This window comes from Sinocyclocheilus grahami, unplaced genomic scaffold (genome assembly GCF_001515645.1).
Source record: "Sinocyclocheilus grahami isolate Dianchi unplaced genomic scaffold, SAMN03320097.WGS_v1.1 scaffold844.1, whole genome shotgun sequence".
Taxonomy (NCBI): Eukaryota; Metazoa; Chordata; class Actinopteri; order Cypriniformes; family Cyprinidae; genus Sinocyclocheilus; species Sinocyclocheilus grahami.
In genome coordinates this window covers 301418-323847 of record NW_015506023.1, presented here as the reverse complement: position 1 = coordinate 323847, position 22430 = coordinate 301418, and the positions used below count along the sequence as shown (strand labels likewise).

Here is a 22430-nt window from a genome sequence, read left to right as displayed (position 1 = left end):
AGCAGTCAAATCTCAAACCGGTGATGTTCTGACTGACCAGAAGAGTATAAACGACTCTTTTCGTTCCTTTTACTGTGAACTATACAGCTCCAACTCTAAATGCGAACCCACCTCCTATATTTCTTTTTTTATCTACTCTTAATCTTCCACATCTGTCAGAATCAGAGTTCTTATCTTGACCTATATCACTTATCGAATTAGATTCATCGGTCAAAGATATGAACAAGGGGAAATCCCCAGGCCTAGATGGCATACCAGTTGAGTTTTATTTGACCTTCTGGTCCAATTTGGGTCCACTTATGCTAGATATGATGCAATATTCAATTGATCAAGGTTCTTTTCCACAAAATATGAACATGGCCATTATATCTCTTCTATTAAAAAAAGATAAAGACCCTACATTATGTTCTAGTTACCGCCCACTCTCTTTAATTGATACAGATGTTAAAATGTATGCAAAAGTTTTAGCCTGCCGTCTAGAAGGCCTTATGACCAAATTGGTTCATCATGATCAAACAGGGTTTATCAAATCTCGCTCTGCCTCAGATAATCTGCGAAGACTACTTCATATAAAACAGTTGATTTCTCCCTCTGCAATACTCGCTTTAGATGCAATGAAAGCATTCGACCATTTGGAGTGGAACTATTTGTGGGCAGTGCTCAATCATCTAGGTTTTAGCTCTAACTTTATACATATGATTAAAATATTGGATGCTAATCCCTCAGCTACCATTCTTACTGGCCAGATATGTTCACAATCTTTTCCAATCAGAAGAGGCACCCGTCAGGGTTGTCCTCTTTCACCTTTACTATTTGCTTTATCTTTAGAACCTCTTGCTCAAGCTGTACGTCAGTCAGAACTTATACTTCCTATATCGATTAGGAACACCTCACACCACATATCTTTATTTGCACATGACATATTGCTTTTTTTAGACAATCCAGTTCAATCAGTCCACCATGTTTTAAATGTATTCAATCACTTCAGTAACCTATCTGGGTATAAAATTAATTGGACAAAGTCATATCTGCTCCCTCTCAATTTTTGTGTTGGGTCTGTGAAGTTTTATGGTTTTATTCCGGTGGTGCATTGCTTCAAATACTTATGTGTAGATGTTTATTCGTCCCTGCAGGATATTGTTTAAAAAAATGTAAATAACAACTTGGCCAGAGTCACCTCAGATCTTGCAAATTGGACGCATCTTCCTACTTCTTTTCATGCAAGAATCTCTGTTGTTAAAATGAACATCCTTCCCCGCGTTAATTTCTATTCCTCTATGATTCCTTTACCCCACCTGCTGGCTAATTTCTCATTATATTTGGATTGGTAAACATCCCCAAATTAGGTTATCTACTTTACTGCGCAGCAGAACAGATGGGGGCTGGTCCTTTCCCAATTTGAAGTTATATGCTCTCTCCTTTACTCTTCGTGCACTGTCAACCTGATTTTAACCAAATGTGTCAACCTCATGGTGGGCTATTGAAGAATCTCTTGTTTATCCTCACAATATAAAGCTTTTGGTTTTTGCTGGTGTCTCACTTAGACAATGTAAACTTAGTTTTGGCCCTATCATAACATATTTTATTTCTACTTGGAGAACGGTGACCAGAAAGATAGTGCCAGATTTGATGTGGCATCGTCATTCACCTCTGTTTCACAATAATATTTTTTTATCAGGAAAGAACCCTTTTCACTATCCACAGTGGGTTAAATGTAAAGTAGATTCCTTTGGTGACATCTACGATGACAAAGGCCTGAGATCATTTCAAGATATTAAGGCTCTTTTTAATTGACCAGGATCTTCCTTCTTCATGTATCTTCGCATTAGGTCAGCGCCTCGCGCATATAGAGTTCCCTGGGATGCACAATTGCCTGCCACGGGGTAGTTTCTGTTGTTTGTTTTGTTTTATTTTAATAAAAAGCCCATTCTTCTGCAGTACCGAGTCCTCACCTCATCCCTCTACCCGGATCCCTGACAGTACATCCCTTGCTAAAAGTAATTCTTCCCACTGATAATTCTGTTGTTTCTGCTTCAGTTATTTACTATTTTCTCCTAAGAAATTCATACAAACCACTATCCATAGCAACTATCTGGTCTAAGGATATCAGTGGTGACATACAAACTTTATTTTCTGACCAAATCTGGGAGACAATTACATCATCCTCAAAAAAAAACAAACCATCAGATGATCCATTGGAAACTATTGCATAGACTCTATCTGTCACCTTCCCCAAATTGTAATTTATGTCCGCAGAGGGCACTGGGTACATATTTACATTTTTGGGGGGAATGCTCTGCTCTTTTTCCTTTCTGGTCTCAGCTTGCTCATGACATATCATTCCTGTTAGATAAGGATATGGCGTTGACTCCAGAACTGTTCTTCTTAAATAACTTTTCTGAATTGACATTGTCTTCGCAACAGAGAAATGTACTTTTAGCTGCTCTCACTGCGGCAAAGAAAATGTAAGTCAGTCGCTGGATTCCTCCACATACGATGAGCAGGCTTATCTTTGCTGGACATTATTTCCTTGGAACTATCAACAGCTCGCATTCATGGTGCAAAGACTAAAACTTTGTAGCCCTAGAGTGCTACTTTTGATATCGTTAAATCCTTTGTTTCTTCTTTTTGATGTACAATTTATTTTGTATTTATGTATACTTTCTGTTTATCTTATGATTAGGTATTTTACTTTTCTCCACTGCAATGTCTTATAATTCCTCAGCACAGTTTAAGTCTACCTGGTGGGTGGGGGTTGAGGTTGGGGTGGTGATTACAATCTAATATGTTGTATCTTCTCTATATTGTACTGACTACTCAATAAAAATAATTGTTCACAAAACAAAGGAAGACATGGTGGGACATATTGAGCAGCTCCGCCCCTTTTTTAAATAGCCAATAGCATTCTGTTTATATCACTGTCTGAATCCTTCCCTATATAGTGCACTATGTGCCATTCACCATACACTAACTCTGTGAACAATAGACCGATTTCAGTCACAGTTTCAGTGTCTATTTATAGTGTAGGGGGCGGGACGCTTCAAATTCTACAGAGCATTTGATTGGACAGAAAATATGAGAATCTGAAGTGCAGGGTGACGTCATCAAAATCGTTGATTCATATTGGCGTAAGTGAGAGACTGGAAGTTTTGAATGCTTATATCATCTAAATGCAAATGTTTTCATTGTTTTGGAGCACACTAGCTTATAGATAAACTTACAACTAACATTCAGAAAAGCAAAAAAAAGGATTTCATGGGGACTTTTGAACTAACGAATCGTGGACACTGGATAGCTTTCCTGAGGTAAATGCAAGGTTAAGTGACATTGTTCACAAGCTGTTTTATTTGACACCTTTCTTTCAGTTGAAATGCTGATTGAGTGATTACATGAGACGTGATACATTTCAGTAAGCCTCCTGATGTTCATTCATGTTTATTTTGTGCTGTAACTTGTATTAAAGTGGAAGAGACTCGCTCTCCGGATGGGAGACGCTACAAATAATGTTGAAAAACCGTGGAGCTGGCCACCCTGGCTTGAACTACGGGTGATTATAGGGTCAAATAGAACTAGCGTTAACAGCGTTATTTTTTTAATAAGATTGCGTTAATGCATTATTATCAACAGCCCTATAGTCTACCTTATGCGTTTGCAGTCTGACACGTTTGGACCTGATTATGGCTGATTTAAACGATCGGATTGTCGACAGTGCAGACGATTTATTGGCCGACACATCGGTGCATCCCTAGTCTTATAAAGTCATAATCTAAGATTGATAATTTCATCCTATATCTGATATATAGCCTATATATTTTGAGCCTGCAGCAAACCTTCTGAGCCATCACACACTCCTCTTGTGTGAGCACTCGGCCCATAACCACAAATAAACGCTCCTTATTAGCAGTAAATCAAAAATATATAAAATACCAAAAATATACAGAATATAAATTGTACTTTTCTGTTTTGCATTTGCATTGCTTCTTTAGCTGTGTGCTTCTCTGGTTTACAGATTTGGCATTGCGTCACTGCATAACTTTTTTAATATGTTTCATGAAGTTTGAAGTTGCTTGTGTTTTTGCTCATTTTCAAGTTACTTTGGATTAAAGCGTATGTTGTATGAATAAATGTAAAACATAAAGGCACTAATGATCATCATTCAATGTACGCCTGCACAAATAGCATCAGAATGTTTGTGAAGATTTTGATCTAATTGTTTTTGAACTCCATTTATTTGTTTAAACACATCTACCAATTGAATGCATGAATGGGAATCAAACTCATTTGTCCAGAATGAGAATAAACAGAAAAATGAGTAGCCAAAATATTTAACTGCATGTAAATTAACTTTAGTTAAATATAAACTACCCCCTAACAACTAAACTTTCAGTTTATTGTATTTTATCACTGAAGTATAATGGTTAAATGATACTGTCAGATCAAAACAACAGTGTAAGTTTCTCTAAAGTGGTCGTGCCTTTGGTTTGGAGGGAATCAAACTACAAATGTCTGGTCTCTGCACATTAACCTGCCAGTAAGTATTTTAACATTGAAAAATTACCCTCATCGCCTCCAGAATTATTATTAAAAGTCACCATATATAAAAATATAAGATTATCAGAGACAAAGGCCACGTACACACTGCAAGTAACAACCGTATTTAAATATGAAGTGAATCTAAATGATCATTTCGTGTGTGTATATAACTGAACTCACTCGAAACTGCGATGATTGGTGCCGTAACCATTGCAAAGTCCCGGCGTATCTTCTAGGTATCTGCTATTTTTGGTGATTTTAACTAAAGAGCCATTGTGTTCCGTTTATGCTCGGAAAGTTGATTTGCAGAGCGTGCTATTGCATGGTTGCCACGTCCACTTATTTTAAGCACTTATTAAGCATCATTGCACAGTGGGCTTGGCTCATAAAGCATCCAGTTTATGAAGTGAATAAAGCAGGCAGGTGCAGGTCGCTATAGTACGTGTATTTCAAAGATAATGGGTTTTGATTTAAGTTTATTATGGGTTTGTTTTTATTTGCTGATTTAGCTGTGTGTTTGGTCATATGGGTCATATTTACCTGAACACTATTATTATCACGTCGTACACTGCAAATATTATACCATCTAGTGGTAAAATTGTGAAAGTACATTTTTGCTTTTATTTTATTTTATTTTTTAACTGTGCAAGCTGGAGGATCTGGAGTGAAACAGTGAAGACGTGAAGAGGCCTGGACTTGCTGTTACAAGTGCCAACACATGTAAATGTACTTTTCTCTACAATCAACAGATGCTATAAATATCATGCACTTTTTCTGCTATTACGGTGGCTATAGAAAAGAATCAGCCCCTTTAAATAATCACATTTTGTTGCTTTTCAGCGTGAAATGGAGACAGACTGTTTTTGTTTTAAGTGAAAGATATAACACCAACATGTCACACACACACACACACACACACACACACACACACATTGGGTTTCTATGTTTTATGGGTTCATTCCATAGACATAGCTAATGATTTTTATACTGTGCAAACTGCCTCTCTTTCAGAAACGGGCTGGACTTGCCCTGCTTTCTCGGGTTTCACTGATTTCAAGGTTAACATACTCAGAGTTTGCACTTAACCTCCTTTCTGAAACTCTGCTTGTTTGTCACGGAGGTCAAAGGAAGTCAAACAGTATTTACATGTTTTCAAACAACCATTCAGATTTTTTTTAATTCACTTTGGTTTAGCAAATAACGTCAAATATTTAAATATGCCATATCTTTATTCAAACATTTGTTTACACTTATAAAACATTATTTTTTTGTGCATTTTAATCAGGAATAAAACATGCCATCCTAGAAAACAGATCATTCTGTATTATTATTGATAATAATACTAATACTACTAAATTATTCCCTTTATTTTTCATAACCCATTTTCATATTTTTTTCTGAAAGCAATGGTTAAACTTTTAAATAGTTAAACAATTGTTAAAAATGTTAAAAGTGCTTAATACATAAATATATCTTCATATTTGTGTATTGAAAGATACATACTGAGTAGATTTTAATTGGTATTTTTTTACACCAGGGTTATTATAGTTAACTAATATATATATATATATATATAAATTTTCGCTGCTTAAAATAAAATAAATGTTAACTGAAATAAAATACTTTTTTTATTTAGTTTTATTTTTGACAAGGCAACATTTCCCATTTTCATTTAGTTTATCTTCATGTTCTAAAATAACTAAAACGTATAACCATATCTATTTAAAAACACAAAACGAATAAAAACAACAAAAACAAACAACAAAATTGCTAAAACTTTACATAAAATGAAAATGACAAATAATTCAAAATAGCCTATTAACAAAAACTATAATAGTACCTGAATGATACAAAAATAGCATTGCTTCACAATAAGGTGTCAGTGTAAGATATGGGGGGCCCTCTTTTGAAAATCTGCTTAGGGCCCCTAAAATGCTAGGAATGCATTCTTGGGCAGTTGGGAATAAAGTTAGCATCTTTCCATCTAATAAGCATGCAGCATGATGTTATTGACTGTGCATGTTGCAGAGGCAGTCCACCGGCGGTGTGTTGAGCCGGTTCTGATTCGGTCGCGTGTCGTGAGGTGTCCGTGATCACGTGACTCGCGCCGCAGCCGAAGGAGAGCAGAGAGCGACTCAAGGAGAACGTCTCATTCGCGCATCTTTATTCGAACGCATGCATTTCATAGAGAGTGGGAACATAATTGTAAAAGCTGTGTGATGTGTGTGAATATCTGCTGCAGATGATGTGTCACGCGTGAAAATGCTACGCTTTATTCTGGACTGCCTGCGGCCGGCACGAGCGCGCGCTGCAGCCGCGACACGGTACACTGATGCGCGCGGCGTTATCTTTACGCATCTAAGTAGCTGCATGCCGTCTTAGTCTTTGAAATGCATTTTAACCGACATCCTTCAAAAATCATACAACCTTTCACGTCGAGGTTATTCATGCACTGAAGTAATGCCATAATATGTGCATGCACTGTAGAAGTGTGATTCATCATCCTGACATCATCTGACACATGGGTTGCATAATTTGACTGTACACATCTTACACCGTACACACAGTAATCTCCTGTTTGCATGCGCGTAATTGAGAGAATCGTGCTGAAATCTTGCAGAAGTATTGGCATTTCGGTTTGCTGCATTATGCATAGCCTATATTGATGTATAGCCTACGTGATATATTTTCTTTACATGTTATACTGTTCCAGGGACACGGAGCTTGAGGCTCAGGTCAACACTTCAGACGATAATGAAATCAAGGTACTGTGTTATTTTCTACGCTTGTTGTTGTTCATATGCAAAGAGACTGATTTTTTCCCAGTTCAACCCATATTCCTTTCATTTTTGGAGTGAATAGGTCATTTGTCGCAATTTCTTTAACCTTACTGCATCGCGTTTGGTGTGATGTGTCCTTTATCATCATGCTTCTATACTTTTATATTATTTTTCGTGATGTGTGTGTGTGTGTGTGTGTGTGTGTGTGCGTGCGTGCATGTATGTGTGTGAGTGAGTGAGTGAGTGAGTGTGTGTGTGTGTGAGTGAGTGAGTGAGTGTGTGTGTGTGTGTGTGTGCGCGTGCGTGCATGTGTGTGTGTGTGCTGATCACATCATCACCATCTCTTCTCAGATTCGCTGGAATGATGTCATGCTTGCCTTTCATTGGTCACATCTAATTTCATGTGTGTGTGTGTGTGTGTGTGTGAGTGTGTGTGTGTGTGTGTGTGTGTGCGTGCGTGTTAGTGTTGGAGATCTGCAACATGTGTGATAGCATAAAGATAGTAGATATACAACGGGAGATGCCCATAGTGCATGATTTGTTTAAAAATCATATATGAGGTAAGAGTTAATTTTGCTCTTGTCTCAAAACCCCACCTGCAGTGATTCAAATCGTTTTCTTAAAATAATATGTCTCGAGTAAGATATCAGTTAATATTTGTTCAAAATATCAATTTTTCAGCAAAGGTCAAATATATATATATTTGTAATAAATAGTTCAACATTTGTTAAAAAAATACAGCCGTTAAATTAAATGTTTTATTGCCACCACTGTCATTAAAATATAAATTAATTTTAAAAATACAAAAAATAAATAAATAAATAAAGATTCTGAAAGCTTTTTACATCACCTAGCAGAGATCCCTTAATTTAATATGGCATTACAGAACTAACACTAAATGCAATATTTGGACAAAAACTGTTTTAGTATAAATATGATGATTATGTCTCAGGAATACATTCATTATCTCAACACCATACTGGATTTCACACATATGAAAACAAGGCTGTGAGGCTATGCTATTCTAAGAAGTTACTGAGTTCGAGTGCTTTTTGCCCCAGATATCATACTCTTACATTTATTGAAGAGCTGTTGATATAATTACCCTAGAACAAAACTGAAAATCATTAAATTAAGTCAAATAAATAAATAGGTAATTTCAGCGATTCTCGTATAAATCAGCTGTATAAATCTATAACATGTCTGTCTGCCCGCTTTTTCAGTGTTCTTTAAGTACTTTTTCCATTCATTTTTCCCATAGGGATTAAAAAAAAGTCATTGTTAAAGCATTATGAGCCATACAAGGAGAATCACAACATTACAAGCATTGATTTGAAGCAAAAAAGTGAATGAAAATCAGACAATAAGACTGTGTAATTTACGTTGAAGAGCAAAACGTCCAAGTATTGTCATATTAAATTGACTACAGACTTCCTCATAAATTGAAAACCCCATTATAAAAACCCATCATGCATGTATGAATTATAAATCTTCCAGGTTTTGACGTCACGTCTGCAGCACTTTTAGTTTGACAGTTTTAATTAATAGGGCTAAATGTAAACAAACATTGTGACCCACAAACTATGATTACAAATGATTTTCTTCTGCATACAAAGCATGAGTCCCCGGGTGTCCCTGCTGGTTATATCTAGTCATTAGTGACAGGATCGTGACGCCCCGTCGTGCTTCTGTGTGTTAACTAATGATGGGTCATTCATTACCAGTTCGTTCAGTGTGTCTGTCATGCAACAAATGAAGAAAAGACTCGAGGATGTGAACTAATAATTTGTGTTTGGCTGCATTTTAATGACCGAGTGATCCTTACCAGTTCGTTCAGTGTGTCTGTCATGCAACAAATGAAGAAAAGGCTCGAGGATGTGAGCATTTTAATGACCGAGTGATCAGAGATTGCGACTGTGATTGGGTGTGGTGAATTTGGCTATTGAAAGAATAACATTTGAACTTTAAGAAATGACTTGAATAAAGATGTGTTCGTTTTGCTGAACAAGATCAAGAGAGAGAGAGTGAGTGGAATGATCTGATCTTCCTGTCACTTGAGTAAATGTGTTTAATGTTACGTTATGCTGTGCGAGAGTTACTGTAACTAGCACTGAATACATTTGCATGCAAATGCAAATAACAGGTAACAAATGACTTCTGTCTGCGCTGGCATTAGCTCAGCGATTGCTTATTGAGTGAAGCAACATACACTGCATTCATAGACATCCACAAGCTTTACTGTTCAGCACAAATACTGAACCACAAACCGTACATAAATAATAATAACTCTTTTAAATGTGAAACATACTATATTTGCAATGGTTTTGAAGCTTCATGAAGCAGTGCATCAAATGCGCCCATCACTCGCTAATAATGTGGTTTGTTTTTGTTTGATTTTTGGCAGTAAAAGCCCATTTTTTCTGAAGCCCTGCACCTTAAAATGTTTTTATACTCTGCATGCCACTCCTCCAAAATGAGCTTTTCAATAAAGAACGCACCATAGCATTTCGAAGAGTTTTAACTTGGAATGTGTTTAAACTCATTTTGAATTTGTACTAATAATGCATATTATTATTACGATATTTTGTAAAAAAAAGAGTGTACTGACCACAAACTTTTGAACGGTCGTGTATATTGTTACAAAGGATTTCTATTTCTATTTATTTTTATTTATCAAAGAATCCTGAAAAAATATCACAGAAAATATCACGCAAAAATATTAAGCAGCACAGCATGTTTGTGTATTTGGGAATTTGAGAATTGCATCTCTGTATAAAAACACTCCAGTTGTGATAAAGTCGTGTCAAATTCAAATGGGTTGGACAACAACTCAGACTGGTTTGCTTTTAGCCAGATCTGATGAGGAAAAATATCAGCTTGTTTTGCACAAGACTCTGGGTGCATCCAAGTTTCAGGAATATTTGATTTAAGTTTGCAAGGACATCAGGTGAACATATGCTTGTGAATATATCCTCAGGGTCTGCAGGATGAGGTACACACGGAACAGGAGACTCTACAGATGGTCAAGGCTTTGCGCCGTAACACACAGCAGACCGAGAAGATGCTGGAAGAGAGGAAGACGCAGCTGAAGGAAGAACTGCAGATGATCTATGACCTCCAGAAACAGGAGAGGGAAGTGGTAAGCAAATGCTTCAAAGCCTTGAATTAGATGCGGGCGGCTACAGGTTGCTAGCTCTCTTTGTCTGATTAAATAAAAGGCTGCGTTCTGGCAAAGTCATGCTGGTGGGACGGCCAGACAAAAGAGCACTGCAGCAGGTAGACTTAAATGCCAAGAAATTAGTTGAAAGAGCTGCTCAGTCTGCCTTTTATGTTTCCTCTTACACAGAGATTCCAAGTTTGCTGAAGATATACGATTAGAGATTGATAATTGATTGAACAGTTGATACACTTTTCTAAATGTGTTGGGTCTCTTAATAGCTTACAAGCAGCATTAAAGCACTGTGCGTTCATCAAGAAACAGCAGTGTGTTCACAGGAGATTCACTTTATTTAATGCATTTTTCTGTTTGTCATCACGCCGGATCTGGGTCAGCGCCGCCACATGCGGCTCGAGTCATGGTACTGTCGTGAACGCGCATCCACGAGTGACGCAGTAGAGACGAAAATGTGGAATAAAGTCGTATAAAGAATAAAAAGTATTCTCGTAGCTTGGTAACGTTACAGTTGAACCACTGACATCACACGGACTACTTTGTCCATCATCTTGGTACTTTTCTGGACCTTGAACGTGGTAGTTACCTTGCTGTCTATGGGAGGGTCAGAGAGCCCTCAGATTTCATCAAAAAATATCTTAAATTGTGTTCCAAAGATATACGAAGGTCTTAGGGGTTTGGAACAACACGAGGGTGAGTAATTAATGACTGAATTTTCATTTTTGGGTGAACTAACACTTAAACACCGATAGCTGGATGCTTTTGTCCATATTAGGGATTTCCTGGCATGTCATAAGTTATTATTACTTCTATGAGGCCTTTTTGGACTTTCTGCGCCAGAGCGCTCTCCGGCTTTGAGTATGAATGGAACAGACACTGCATGAGCGTGTTCAGCGCTCTGTAATGATCTGACACATATGCCCCGTATTCCCCAGAAAGCCATTAGTTGGCATATCAATTACTTCTCAGAAAGGACGTAGATGAGATTTGCAGTTGATTAGTACTTAAAGCTTAAGACATTATTGATGGAGTTGTAGAAGAAAGGAGACTTACTGGCTTTTGACCGGACTAACAACATGTTGTATCTACTGTAGATGCAAAACTAAAGGAGTTTAAAGCTTCCCTGGAAGAACAACCAACACTCTCAAAAAAAAAGAAAGGTACAAAATTTGTCACTGCTGCGGTACCTTTTCAAAAGGCACACCTTTGTACCTAAAGAGTCCATATTGGTACCTTAAAGGAACATATTAGTAACTAAAATGTACATATTAGTACTTAAAATGTACAAAAGTGTACCTTTTGAGAAGGTACTGCCCCAGTACTGCGACTTTTGTACCTTTTTTTCTGAAAGTGAACCATATTGGATTGCAGAGGATCTGTCTAAGGCCCAGATTGCCATCATTTCTTTAAATCATCAGTTCCAAGAGGTAATAGTTGTGTTTAGAGATGGAAGTTGTGGAGTCAAAAAGGATAGTATTGTCTACAAATTGGATCTTGTATTAGACAATGGTGTGCTAAGAGTAGAAGGAAGACTTAATAAGTCAGCAATGCCTGCTGAGACTAAACAATTCATCTTATACTCCGAGGCATTCATGAACATTTGGTGGTAGACATCAGATGCCCTCTAAGCTTTGTCACAACACAGATGTTACAGATGTTACCTCAGTTGCAAGAAATATCATATCCAAGTGTTTTGTCAGTAGACTCTACAAAGTAAAGTTAGATGCTGCAGAGTGATTTTCACTTAAACGGCAAGCTGAGCAGTGCACTTGGAAACAGCTTACTGGATTCAGACTCATGCATCAATGCTGTGCACAGAGTATCGAGTTCAAATCCCAGCTCTGATTCCCAATTTGCTACCAGTCCACGCTCTACACACTGTCTGAAAAAACAAAACAAAATCCAAATAAGTATCTTAAAGTGGCTCACAAAAGGTCAGATGATGGCACAGCTTTTATAAGTGCTGGCAGACAGTTAAAAGAAGCTCTCACTGCTTTGAATGTTGGTGGATCTTCACAAAGACATTCTCGACAGAACGCCGAATCCAAGAGTGCTTCTCAAACGGAAGGCTGCATCCTACTGAAGCTGCGTCCTAAACTACGAGACTTATAGGTTAGAGTCCTCCTGGGTATTAAAAGCTAGAATGAGACGGTCTAGTAAATGCATGTGCTAAGTCACAAATGTTCCCGCCCTCACTGTCAAGACACAAAAATACTAATAAAACATAATTTTGGAACTTTATATTATTTGGCTTTCTATTAATGCAGTGCAATGAATCGCAGCCCTCTCCAGTCTCCCAGTGGCTTACATTATTGGTTTACGTGAGTAATTTACACAACAACCGAAAACTTTATTTTGTCTTACGTTTCAAACTAAATTCAGACAAGCTCAGTACTGACTCGTTTTTTTGCCAGTTTATTTTCGTGAATTGGAATGTGTACAAAGGATTGTGGGTGACTGAAGGTCGCGAAGGATACATCCCACGCATCCTTAAAAATTCAGCTGAATGAAGGACCTGAAATGAAACGGCCTTCAGCGACATTTGATTATGCGGCAGCCGAGATACGCAGCCTTCTGTTTGAGAAGCACACCAAGAGTCACCATGTGCACCATACTTCCTTCTTCTTCTTTTGTTTAATGGTTTAACTGATTAATTTAGTTTATTAGTGCGTATTGCCTCCTACTGGGCGGTCATGCAACAATTTTTAATCTTATATTTTAATATGTAATCTTTAAGTAGTTTGTTACTGTAAACAAGAATTACCATATATTGGTTGTTTGATGCCATATATACTGTAAATAAAAAATAGAAAGACTGACTGAACTTAAAACAATCTGTGCTTGCAAAGGTAATATGGCTGGATGAGTTTGTTTGACCATTTTAAATCTACATTTGTTGTTTATTTTCATTATAGAAATGTAATATATAGAAAATGTTCCAAAAAAAAAAAAACGTTTAAATGCAGATGATCGATGTGAGATGAGAATAAAATAAATGTGAGTTTAGAGTAAAATAAACATTGCAGAAAAAAATCTAACATAATAAACATATTGCATGTCCTTTTACTGTATGTTAGTATTTAAATTGGGATGCATATACAATCTGCCACTAATTGCATCATATTTGGGGTATAAATGATTTATCTCATTATGTGCACCAGGGTGCAGACAGCATATAGTATAATAGTTAGGTGATGCCATCTGTGTGTGTGTTTGTGTGCAGCTGCAGTCGCTGCAGGAGGAGCAGCAGGAGCTGGAGCAGACAGTCCAGCAGTATGATGTGGAGCTGTGTGCCGCGGCTGAAGATCTCCTGCAGCTCCAGCGGGAAGTGGCTTACGCCAAAGCACACGCAGAAAGCCTGCATCTACGCGTCACTCCGCTGCAGGACTTATTCGAGGAGATTATACAGGTCACAGTTCGGTCACCCTTGTCTGTCTCTCTACCGGTTCACCCAAAATGTTTTGTAATATTTCTGATCCTGTGAGGAGGTGAAAGCTTTAAATTAAAAACTGTAAACATTCCATTGACTTCTAATCAGTTTGGGGGAGTAACTAGTTGCATGTAACTGTGTTACGTAATTTAATTACATAGGAAATGTTAACTGTAATCCGTTACAGTTACTGAGAAAATGTTAACGATTACCAAGGAGGTTACATCTGTAAAAACCTAGGATATGTAAAATAATGTTAATATTAGTTGGTTGCTTTGCCTGCTTTGTTTTATGTGCACCAAGCCCCCTGCCATTTAAAGACGATGCTTTTGATTGGTTTGAATTTGCAGTGCACCATTATTTTAAGGGACTTATTATATTTTAGGGATAGGGTTTGAGTTAAGGGCTATTGTCAAATGTTTATTTTTATTTTATTATCGAATTAAAATAGCTGAAACCAATTATTATTATTTATTTTTTTAAAGGTTATAAGCAGTTTTAGATGGCATACCAAATATACCGACTTTCCATAATTAACGAATATACGAATTGAAATTCTAGTTTGGTGTACAGTTTAATGGTATACAGTCTAAATTTAGTTTTAGCTTTTCGTTTAGTTTTATAAAAAGTCTAGCTATACTACAATCCCTGTGGATGCAGAATGAAAGCATAGTTTTTAGAATCCACGGAAATCCATTTTAAAAAATTTACAAAAACAAAATATGCGCATAAAGCGTCACAATACCAACATTTCAGTAGTTTATTTTTAATATCAGTAAAAAGGTCACGATTCTTCATGCCAATTTGGATAGCAACAACTAGTTTGCTGTTGTAAGATGTTATTAAAAACATGTTGTTTAAAGGAACACTCCACTATTTTTGAAAATAGGCTCATTTTCCGACTCCCCTAGAGTTAAACAGTAGAGTTTTACCGTTTTCGAATCCGTTCAGCCGATCTCCGGGTCTGGCGGTAGCACTTTTAGCTTAGCTTAGCATAGATCATTGAATCTGATTAGACCGTTAGCATCTCGCTCAAAAATGACCAAAGAGTTTTGAGATTTTGCCTATTTAAAACTTGACTCTTCTGTAGCTACATCGTGTACTGAGACCAACGGAAAATGAAAAGTTGTGATTTTCTAGGCCGATATGGCTAGGAACTATACTCTCATTCCGGCGTAATAATCAAGGAGCTTTGCTGCCGTACCATGTGTGCAGCAGGCGCAATGATATTATGGAGCGCCTGAAAATAGGCTAACTTCCGCCAACGTGACCACCTGATTGCAAAGGGAGCGTGCTGGGGGCTAAATAGTAATAGTTGGTAATCATTGCGCCTGCTGCACCCATGGTACGGCAGCAAAGTTCCTTGATTATTACGCAGGAACAAAATACAGTTACAGTGAAAGCTCAAACTCAAATTTTCATAGCAAATTGTTGCCATATGGGACTTGCATCTGTAAAAATCACAGTTTCCTATCTGGTCCCCCACCAGAGATAATCAACTCAAAATTATGGGAATTTGAAAAAATTACATGCGTTCTCATCCTAAAAAATAAGAGATGTCTAATAAAAAATGCATGCTATGTTTACCCAGGTCAGTTTTTGTTCCAAAATTTGTATTCCATGACACGAGAGACCGCCATGGTGAAAAAAGTAAAATAAAGTACAAAACTAGCGGATTTGCAATACAAATACTTCAAGGTAATCATGGGAAAACTAAGAATGGTCAAGCAACCTCTATTGGGCCACTTGTGGTTGATTCATTGATATTGCTCATGATTCTCCATGTGCAATCTGCAAACTTGCTTACGCCGTGGAAATGTAATGTGATGGTTTTTATTTTATTTGTTAATTTTTATTTCCTTTTTTGACCAGGTTAAAAAGAACCTGGCTGAGCTGGTTGCTGGCCTTATAACTGGTGAAAGTTCAGTGGCTGAGATGACAGAAGCAGCTCATTGTGTCGTTTTGAGCCAGGAGTTGGAAGCACATGTGGATGTTGTCGAAAGTGAGTGTGATCATGTCCTCAGTGAGAAGATCACGTCCAAAGCGGAAGGAGAGGACGTGAATGACGTTGAGCAGGAGAACACTGTAGAGGAGCTTGATAAAATGCAGTGTTCAATGGAGAACTTGGTATGTCCATTAGCATTCACATGTAATGCATGTAATTTGTTACTAGTTTGTTGAACTCACGATGTGTTACTGATTACAGAAGAGCAGTGGCTCGTCATCTTTCACTGAGATCACACTGACAGAGGTCAAAGAGGAGGATGTTATGTTCAGATCAACCACTCCACAGGTCGGACACACTTGCACCGTGTTACATGTTGTTTTGCATCGTTGTAGGATGTGTTCAGTAATTTTTACTTACAGCTAACTCTTTCAGAGTGCTTATTCATATTCAGCTCTGCTGATTGCCTAAAAAGTGCATTGCTTGTTGCTGAATGTACTTTTTTGACTGCACTAAAGCATACAATACCATATATCCTTGACTGTAAAATACCATATTATGTTTGCAGTTATTTAGGAAACATGCTAAGTTCACATACTTGTTTCTACAAAAAAAAAGCCAGTTATTCTACTTTGAAATGTGTTCTGTGTCGGAATGTCTGTTTTTGTTTTGGTCCATGTGACTCCGCCCACTGCCAGTTTCCCCAATAGTATTTCAACACCCCGGGTTGCCAGTTAGCAAAAGACCATGGAAGCCAGCAAATGAACTGGGTCAGTGATTACAGATTATACCCGACCTAAAAAGCCTCGGCATTCATCTAAAAAGTTATATGACCAGAGCCATATTAAAAGAGGATAAATCAGCTCATTGCCTTCCATTGTCAGCTGCACTCTTTCCTTGTTGCATCTGGCAACCCACCGAGTCTAAGGAGGAGGGGCAGGAGAAACATCTCTCTCCAATATGGTTCATTCGGACTGCAGTACCAATTTTAGCCTCAAGCTGCCAATATTACATACTGCACCTTTAATTTGATCAAACTGCAGTCTGCATTCACACACTGGGTTTCAGACCTCCTGAGCACTGATGTGTTCCCATTGTAGGAAACTCAACGCTGCATAATGAAACAAACACTGTGCACTCGATTGCTTATTTTTTCTTTCTTCAAACAGTCTGACTCTTCTGACATGGAGAAGGAAGACTTTGAGATCATTCAATCCAGTCAGGCGACAAACAGACAGTTTGACTTCTTCCATCCAAACCCCTTCACTGATGGTGAGTGACTAATGGCATTATTGTGTTTGGATTGTACATTTACATGTGACTCACAACTTATTTTTTCACTAATTTCCAGGTGATGTATTTGGAGATGACCATTTTCCAAAGGTTGATGTGACAGGTTGGTAACTTTCTGTTTAAAACCTTACCTTATTTAGCCTGTAATGGTGTATAAACATTCTTGAACATTAAATGAACATTAAACTAGAACTAGGCTGCATGCTGTGTTTGTCCAATATCGCAAATATGCAAATAAAAACCTGGGGTTTACCGTGTGGAATTTTGAAACCTGAACACCCGAGATTAGTTTCTAACCAAGGGAAAAGTTTGAGCATTGTTAATCAAAAATAACCCAGGATTATGTTAACCTGTGGTTTATAATGACCCCAGATTAAAGGGAAAGTTCACCTAAAAATGAAAATATATTTATTTATCCTCAGGCCATCCAAGATATAGGTGATTTTTTCTTCAGTAGAACAGTACAGAAGATTTTTAGCTGATACTGTGGTCATTGGTGATTCATAAAATACAAGTCAGTGGCTACAAGCATTTGGAGTGTAAAAAAAAAAAGAAGCATATCAGGCAGCACAAAATTAATACCTGTGGTGCTTGATGATATATTGAGGTTTTATGAAGCATGCACATATCCGTTCTTCAATTGGAGTCTAAACTGTTTATTGAAATGTTTATATGCTGGTATTTTGGCTCATTTCCAGTTGGAGTGACTGTCAGGCATCTGAAAGTGAGTTTTGATTGAATAACTTGTAGATCTGTGCTGCTCGAGCCACAAAGTGTTTCAGATTCATTCCCGAACTGGACCATTTGTTTGAGCCTCTGGATTACAGATAATAATGTTGTAAATAATGTTCTGTTTCTTGCACAGACTGATCGTTTTGCTTCATAAGACCTTAATATATTTTGTCCAGTGCCACGAGTATTTTGTGTTGCCTGATTTGCTTTTTGATACAGTCATTTTTAGAGTAAAAAAAAAAGCACATCAGGCCATTGACTTGCATTTTATGAATCACCAAGGACCACGGTTTCGGCTAAAAATCTTCTTTACTGTTTTGCTGAAGAATGAAATCGACATCTTTTGCATGGCCTGAGGGTGAGTAAACAGCCAGTTTTCATTTTTGGGTCAACTATCCCAAAGTCTACACAGGGATATCTGCATGAGAGCATGTTTGATCATTACCTCAGTTTGCTCGGCTGTATAACTGCATGGTAATACAATTCAACATTAAAAAAATCACACTAGACAGCTACTTCTAGAAAAATATGGCTTGTTACTGGAAAAGTTACACTGATTTGAAAGAACTTAGTTGCTGATAAATGTGAACCTGGACCACAAAACCAGTCATAAGGGTCAATTTTTTGAAATTGAGATTTGAAATTGAAAATCTGGAATCTGAGGGTGCAAAAAAATCTAAATATTGAGAAAATCGCCTTTAAAGTTGTCCAAATGAAGTTCTTAGCAATGCATATTACTAATCAAACATTAAGTTTTGATATATTTACAGTAGGAAATGTACAAAATATCTTCATGGAACATGATCTTTACTTAATGTCCTAATGATTTTTGGCATAAAACAAAAATCAATAATTTTGACCCATACAATGTATTTTTGGCTATTGCTACAAATATACCCCAGCGACTTAAGACTGCTTTTGTGCTCCAGGGTCACAAATGTGTATGCTGTAAGTTTGTAGCGCTGCTACCTTTAGTTAGCCATTCCCAACACAGAAATGCACTAGATACAGAGGACAAGAGGGAGTCAATCCATTGTAAGACAGTTACTAATATGGTGCTGTTTTCTCTCAGAGCAATTACCCAGGGACCCGTTTAAAGGCACAGACCCTTTTGCCTCTGACGCTCTCTTGGTTAACATGTCAGAAGAAAAGCATTGTCAGGATGACTTCATCCCTGCAGAGAACAGTCTTCCAGAAACTGTACACTACCCTCTCCAATCCGTCGTTAAAGACTACGGTACCTTTAACGCTCCCATCAACAGGCCACAGTCCACCGGAAAGCGTGATAGTGGTGTGTCCATGTCCACTGAAAGCAGGAGTCTCAAATCTGGCAGCGATGTAGATTCTGAGTGTGGGACAAACGCCACACCAGGCCAAAATGGTGATGCTGTGAAACCAGATCTATCAAACGAAGCTTTGAGTCCTCAGTTCGATGAAGAGTGGGTCCATGAATCAGATTCTAGTCACAGTTCTACAGTGTTTAATTCCATTGATGCCGATTCCAATGTATTCGCTGAAGAGGAGGAGGAGAGGGTTGACGTTCAGACTGGATCCGGTTTAATTAAAAGAGCTAACTCACTGTGTGGTCTACAGAGCATCATTGCAGGGTCTTATACTGGGTTTCCTCTAAGTCCATGTGACCCTGATCCACTCCCAGGCGACTTCCAGAAGACCTTTGAACATCATATTACCACTTCTAAACAAAATGCTGCGAATGCCGAAGAACTCGGAAATACTGAGAGTTTATCTCCAGATAACAGTCTAGGGCCTCTGTGTGAACAGCTGCATGATATAAATAGTAATCCCTCTAGCTCTCCTTCCATTTTTCCTTCTCAACCTTCTGCTTTAGACGAATGCGACTACAAATATGGAGATATGTTCTTCTTCACTGTGAGATTAGATCCTGGTAGCCCTGAACTACATAATCAAAGTCCGGCTTGTCCTGAGCCCAAAGATGAGTCCCACGGCCAAATGCATTGGAAGGACGCCTCTTTGAGCCCTGAATTCAATGATAAAGATGAATTTGAATGTTCCAGTCCAAAGCCTGAAGACATAGAACAACACAACCAGATCACCAATGACCAGAACACAGTGGAGCTGGAGATCGTGACAAGCAGTGACCCTCCTAAACATGATGAGATATTAGTGCCTGATTGTGAAAAGGAGGTTTTAGATATTCCAAGTCTTACATTTGAGGATTCAAATGCTTGCCAAAGTGTGCTTGATTCAGAGTGGAATGACCAATGGACGGCAAATCCAGATGTAGTTGAACCTGTTCCTGATTCATCCATCCTGGACACAGAAAGTAATCCATCTAATTCTACATCTCAAGACCTCTTTTGTCTGTTCAGTAACACAGAAACATCAGCTACTGACCGGTTTTATGCCCATGAGCAACTCAGCCCTGAATCCAGTAGCTCACAACACAAACCTTCATCCTCTGAAGGCTTGTTCATGAGTAAACTTGAACTCCAGTATTTTGACCCATTTAGTCCCATACCTGCTGAGCCGGTCGAAGGCGTATCTGACTTAGAAGAAATGAACACTGTTAACTCGTTCTGTCATGAAGCTCCAAGACTAGATTCTGGTTATCATGAAGTTGGTACTCCTACTCCTTTTAGTCCAGAACCTGCTGACAAAACCAAATGTAGCATTGATCTTCAAGGCCCAGGTTTGGAAGCCAGAAAGCAGAGCAACTCTGAAATCCACGTCCCTGATCCATTTAGCCCCGAATCCGTCGATACAGGGATATTTGACTCGGAAACGGAAAACTGTGAGTCTGGTTATATGATTACAACGTGTCAACTCATAAGTCCTCAACCACTTTACACAGATTTAAATAATCTGGAGGAGAAGCCGATATCCGTGTCCTGTGACGTGCTAAGTGATCATCTCAGTGATTGTTACCCCTTTGGTTCTTGCCCATCTAATGAAGAGAGCTATGCTTACAGTAATGAAGAAAAAATCATCGAACCAATCCGAGAAGGATCTGATGCTTCGCGAGAATCCAGCTCTATAGTGTCAAATGCTAGTGATTCTTCTCAAGTATTTCACTGTGGTTCGGTGTGGGGAACCTCTGAAATGAGCTTTCCCAACACTGAAGTGCTTGACCCAATGAAAAACAACATTTTTGATTTTAATACAATGGATGTTGGATCATTTGTGTCTGACGTAAGCCAACAAGTTGAAGAGGCTACACATGGTGCTGGAAAAGTACTGAAAAACACCGACCTGACTGAAATGGACTATTTCTGTTCTGAGCTCAGTAAAATGGTATCCTCAAGTTCATCTGATTCTGTTCAACAGAGCGTTGCTGAGATGTTATTCGGCGCTGATCCAAACACCTCAAGCTTTTACCCCTGGGATTTTGAAAAGCCGCAACACAGTTGTTAGTTTTCACACCCATTGTGCTTTAATCGCTCTCATTAAATCACGGTTGCATTTTCACATGACTTTTCCATTGTTATATGGGGAAAAAATAAGTGTCTAAGTGTAAACGATTGTAAATGTCAAAGTGTCTAAACTTCATGTGACTCACTTTTGTAGTTGCATTTCTAATTGTTGTTTAGTTATGTAGTGTTTCCATTATTTTATTTATTTATTTTCAAATGCCAATTATAACCAAATGCTAACTGCTTATATGTAGCATAATAAATATGTAACATTTTAAAATTCCTCTGCTGGATTTTGGAGTTATGTCCATTCAACATGAATGCTGAGATTATTTTAACTAAATGCATTTGGAAGAAATATTATTACAATGCAGTACATGTATCTTATATGTGTTTACAGATAAGTAATATTTATCAACAAAATAATTTTTAGTAAATGGACAGATGTGGAACAAGACAAGACTTCCAATTATTTATTTATTATTTGGCTTAGATTTTACCTTAGATCTAATATTTTAGTTACGTTACGTGAAACTTTTACAGAGATATTTGTATGTTGTTCTCAAGCAACTGCACCTTAAGATGATTTTCCTCAAAACACATGAAGAAACATCACTGCATGCTTGATATTAAAAATCACTTATGACTTAAAAATGCTTACAGTATTACTAACCTCCGCACAGTTCATCAAACATGCAGTTTCATCAAATGTTATGCATAAGGCAGAGGTCAGAGAACTGTTCTGTCAAATGAAGTCCAAGCCATAATTTTGCCAATTACAGTGTGATAAACAGAGACTTTACCATGGCTAAATGATCTTACTCTAATCTGAAAAGTTTGCCCTTAAATTTAGTCATACAGAAACAACATTTTATCAAAACAGCTACAGTAAAACTGCACAATATGCACTACAGTAGTATAAATGACATTAAAGTGTGCATTAAGTTTGTGAGTTTGTAAATAATATAAAAGCATTTTGAGATTTGAGAAGTGGCCTGCATCTCCTGAGATGCATCGAAGCCACCTGCATACATGGCATCCCCGTTGTTGAAAAAATGACAAAAAGCATCCTCTCTGTAAAACCACCATCCCCTCTTACCATCCTCTTTAGATTAATAATTCTGTGTATTATGTAGGCCTAAAACTTTTCGTG

At 37.8% G+C, this 22430-nt stretch overlaps 1 protein-coding gene across 1 annotated transcript; it reads left to right on the top strand.

The window, feature by feature from the left end:
* The first annotated feature begins 6642 nt into the window (after positions 1–6642).
* On the top strand, positions 6643–21442 carry LOC107562864 (uncharacterized). Its single transcript, XM_016247608.1, has 9 exons — positions 6643–6857; positions 7247–7298; positions 10291–10452; positions 13709–13894; positions 15788–16042; positions 16122–16208; positions 17030–17132; positions 17212–17256; positions 18958–21442. The coding sequence occupies exons 1-9, from the start codon at positions 6796–6798 to the stop codon at positions 21276–21278; spliced, it is 3273 nt and encodes a 1090-aa protein (XP_016103094.1). The 5' UTR covers positions 6643–6795; the 3' UTR covers positions 21279–21442.
* Positions 21443–22430: the final 988 nt, after the last annotated feature.

Excerpts from the sequence above, each read along its gene's own strand:
- LOC107562864 (XM_016247608.1), top strand. The coding sequence starts at position 6,796 with ATGCTACGCTTTATTCTGGACTGCCTGCGGCCGGCACGAGCGCGCGCT. Across the intron at positions 13,895-15,787 it reads TATTCGAGGAGATTATACAG|GTTAAAAAGAACCTGGCTGA; the intron begins GTCACAGTTCGG and ends TTTTTTGACCAG. Across the intron at positions 17,133-17,211 it reads TCCAAACCCCTTCACTGATG|GTGATGTATTTGGAGATGAC; the intron begins GTGAGTGACTAA and ends ACTAATTTCCAG.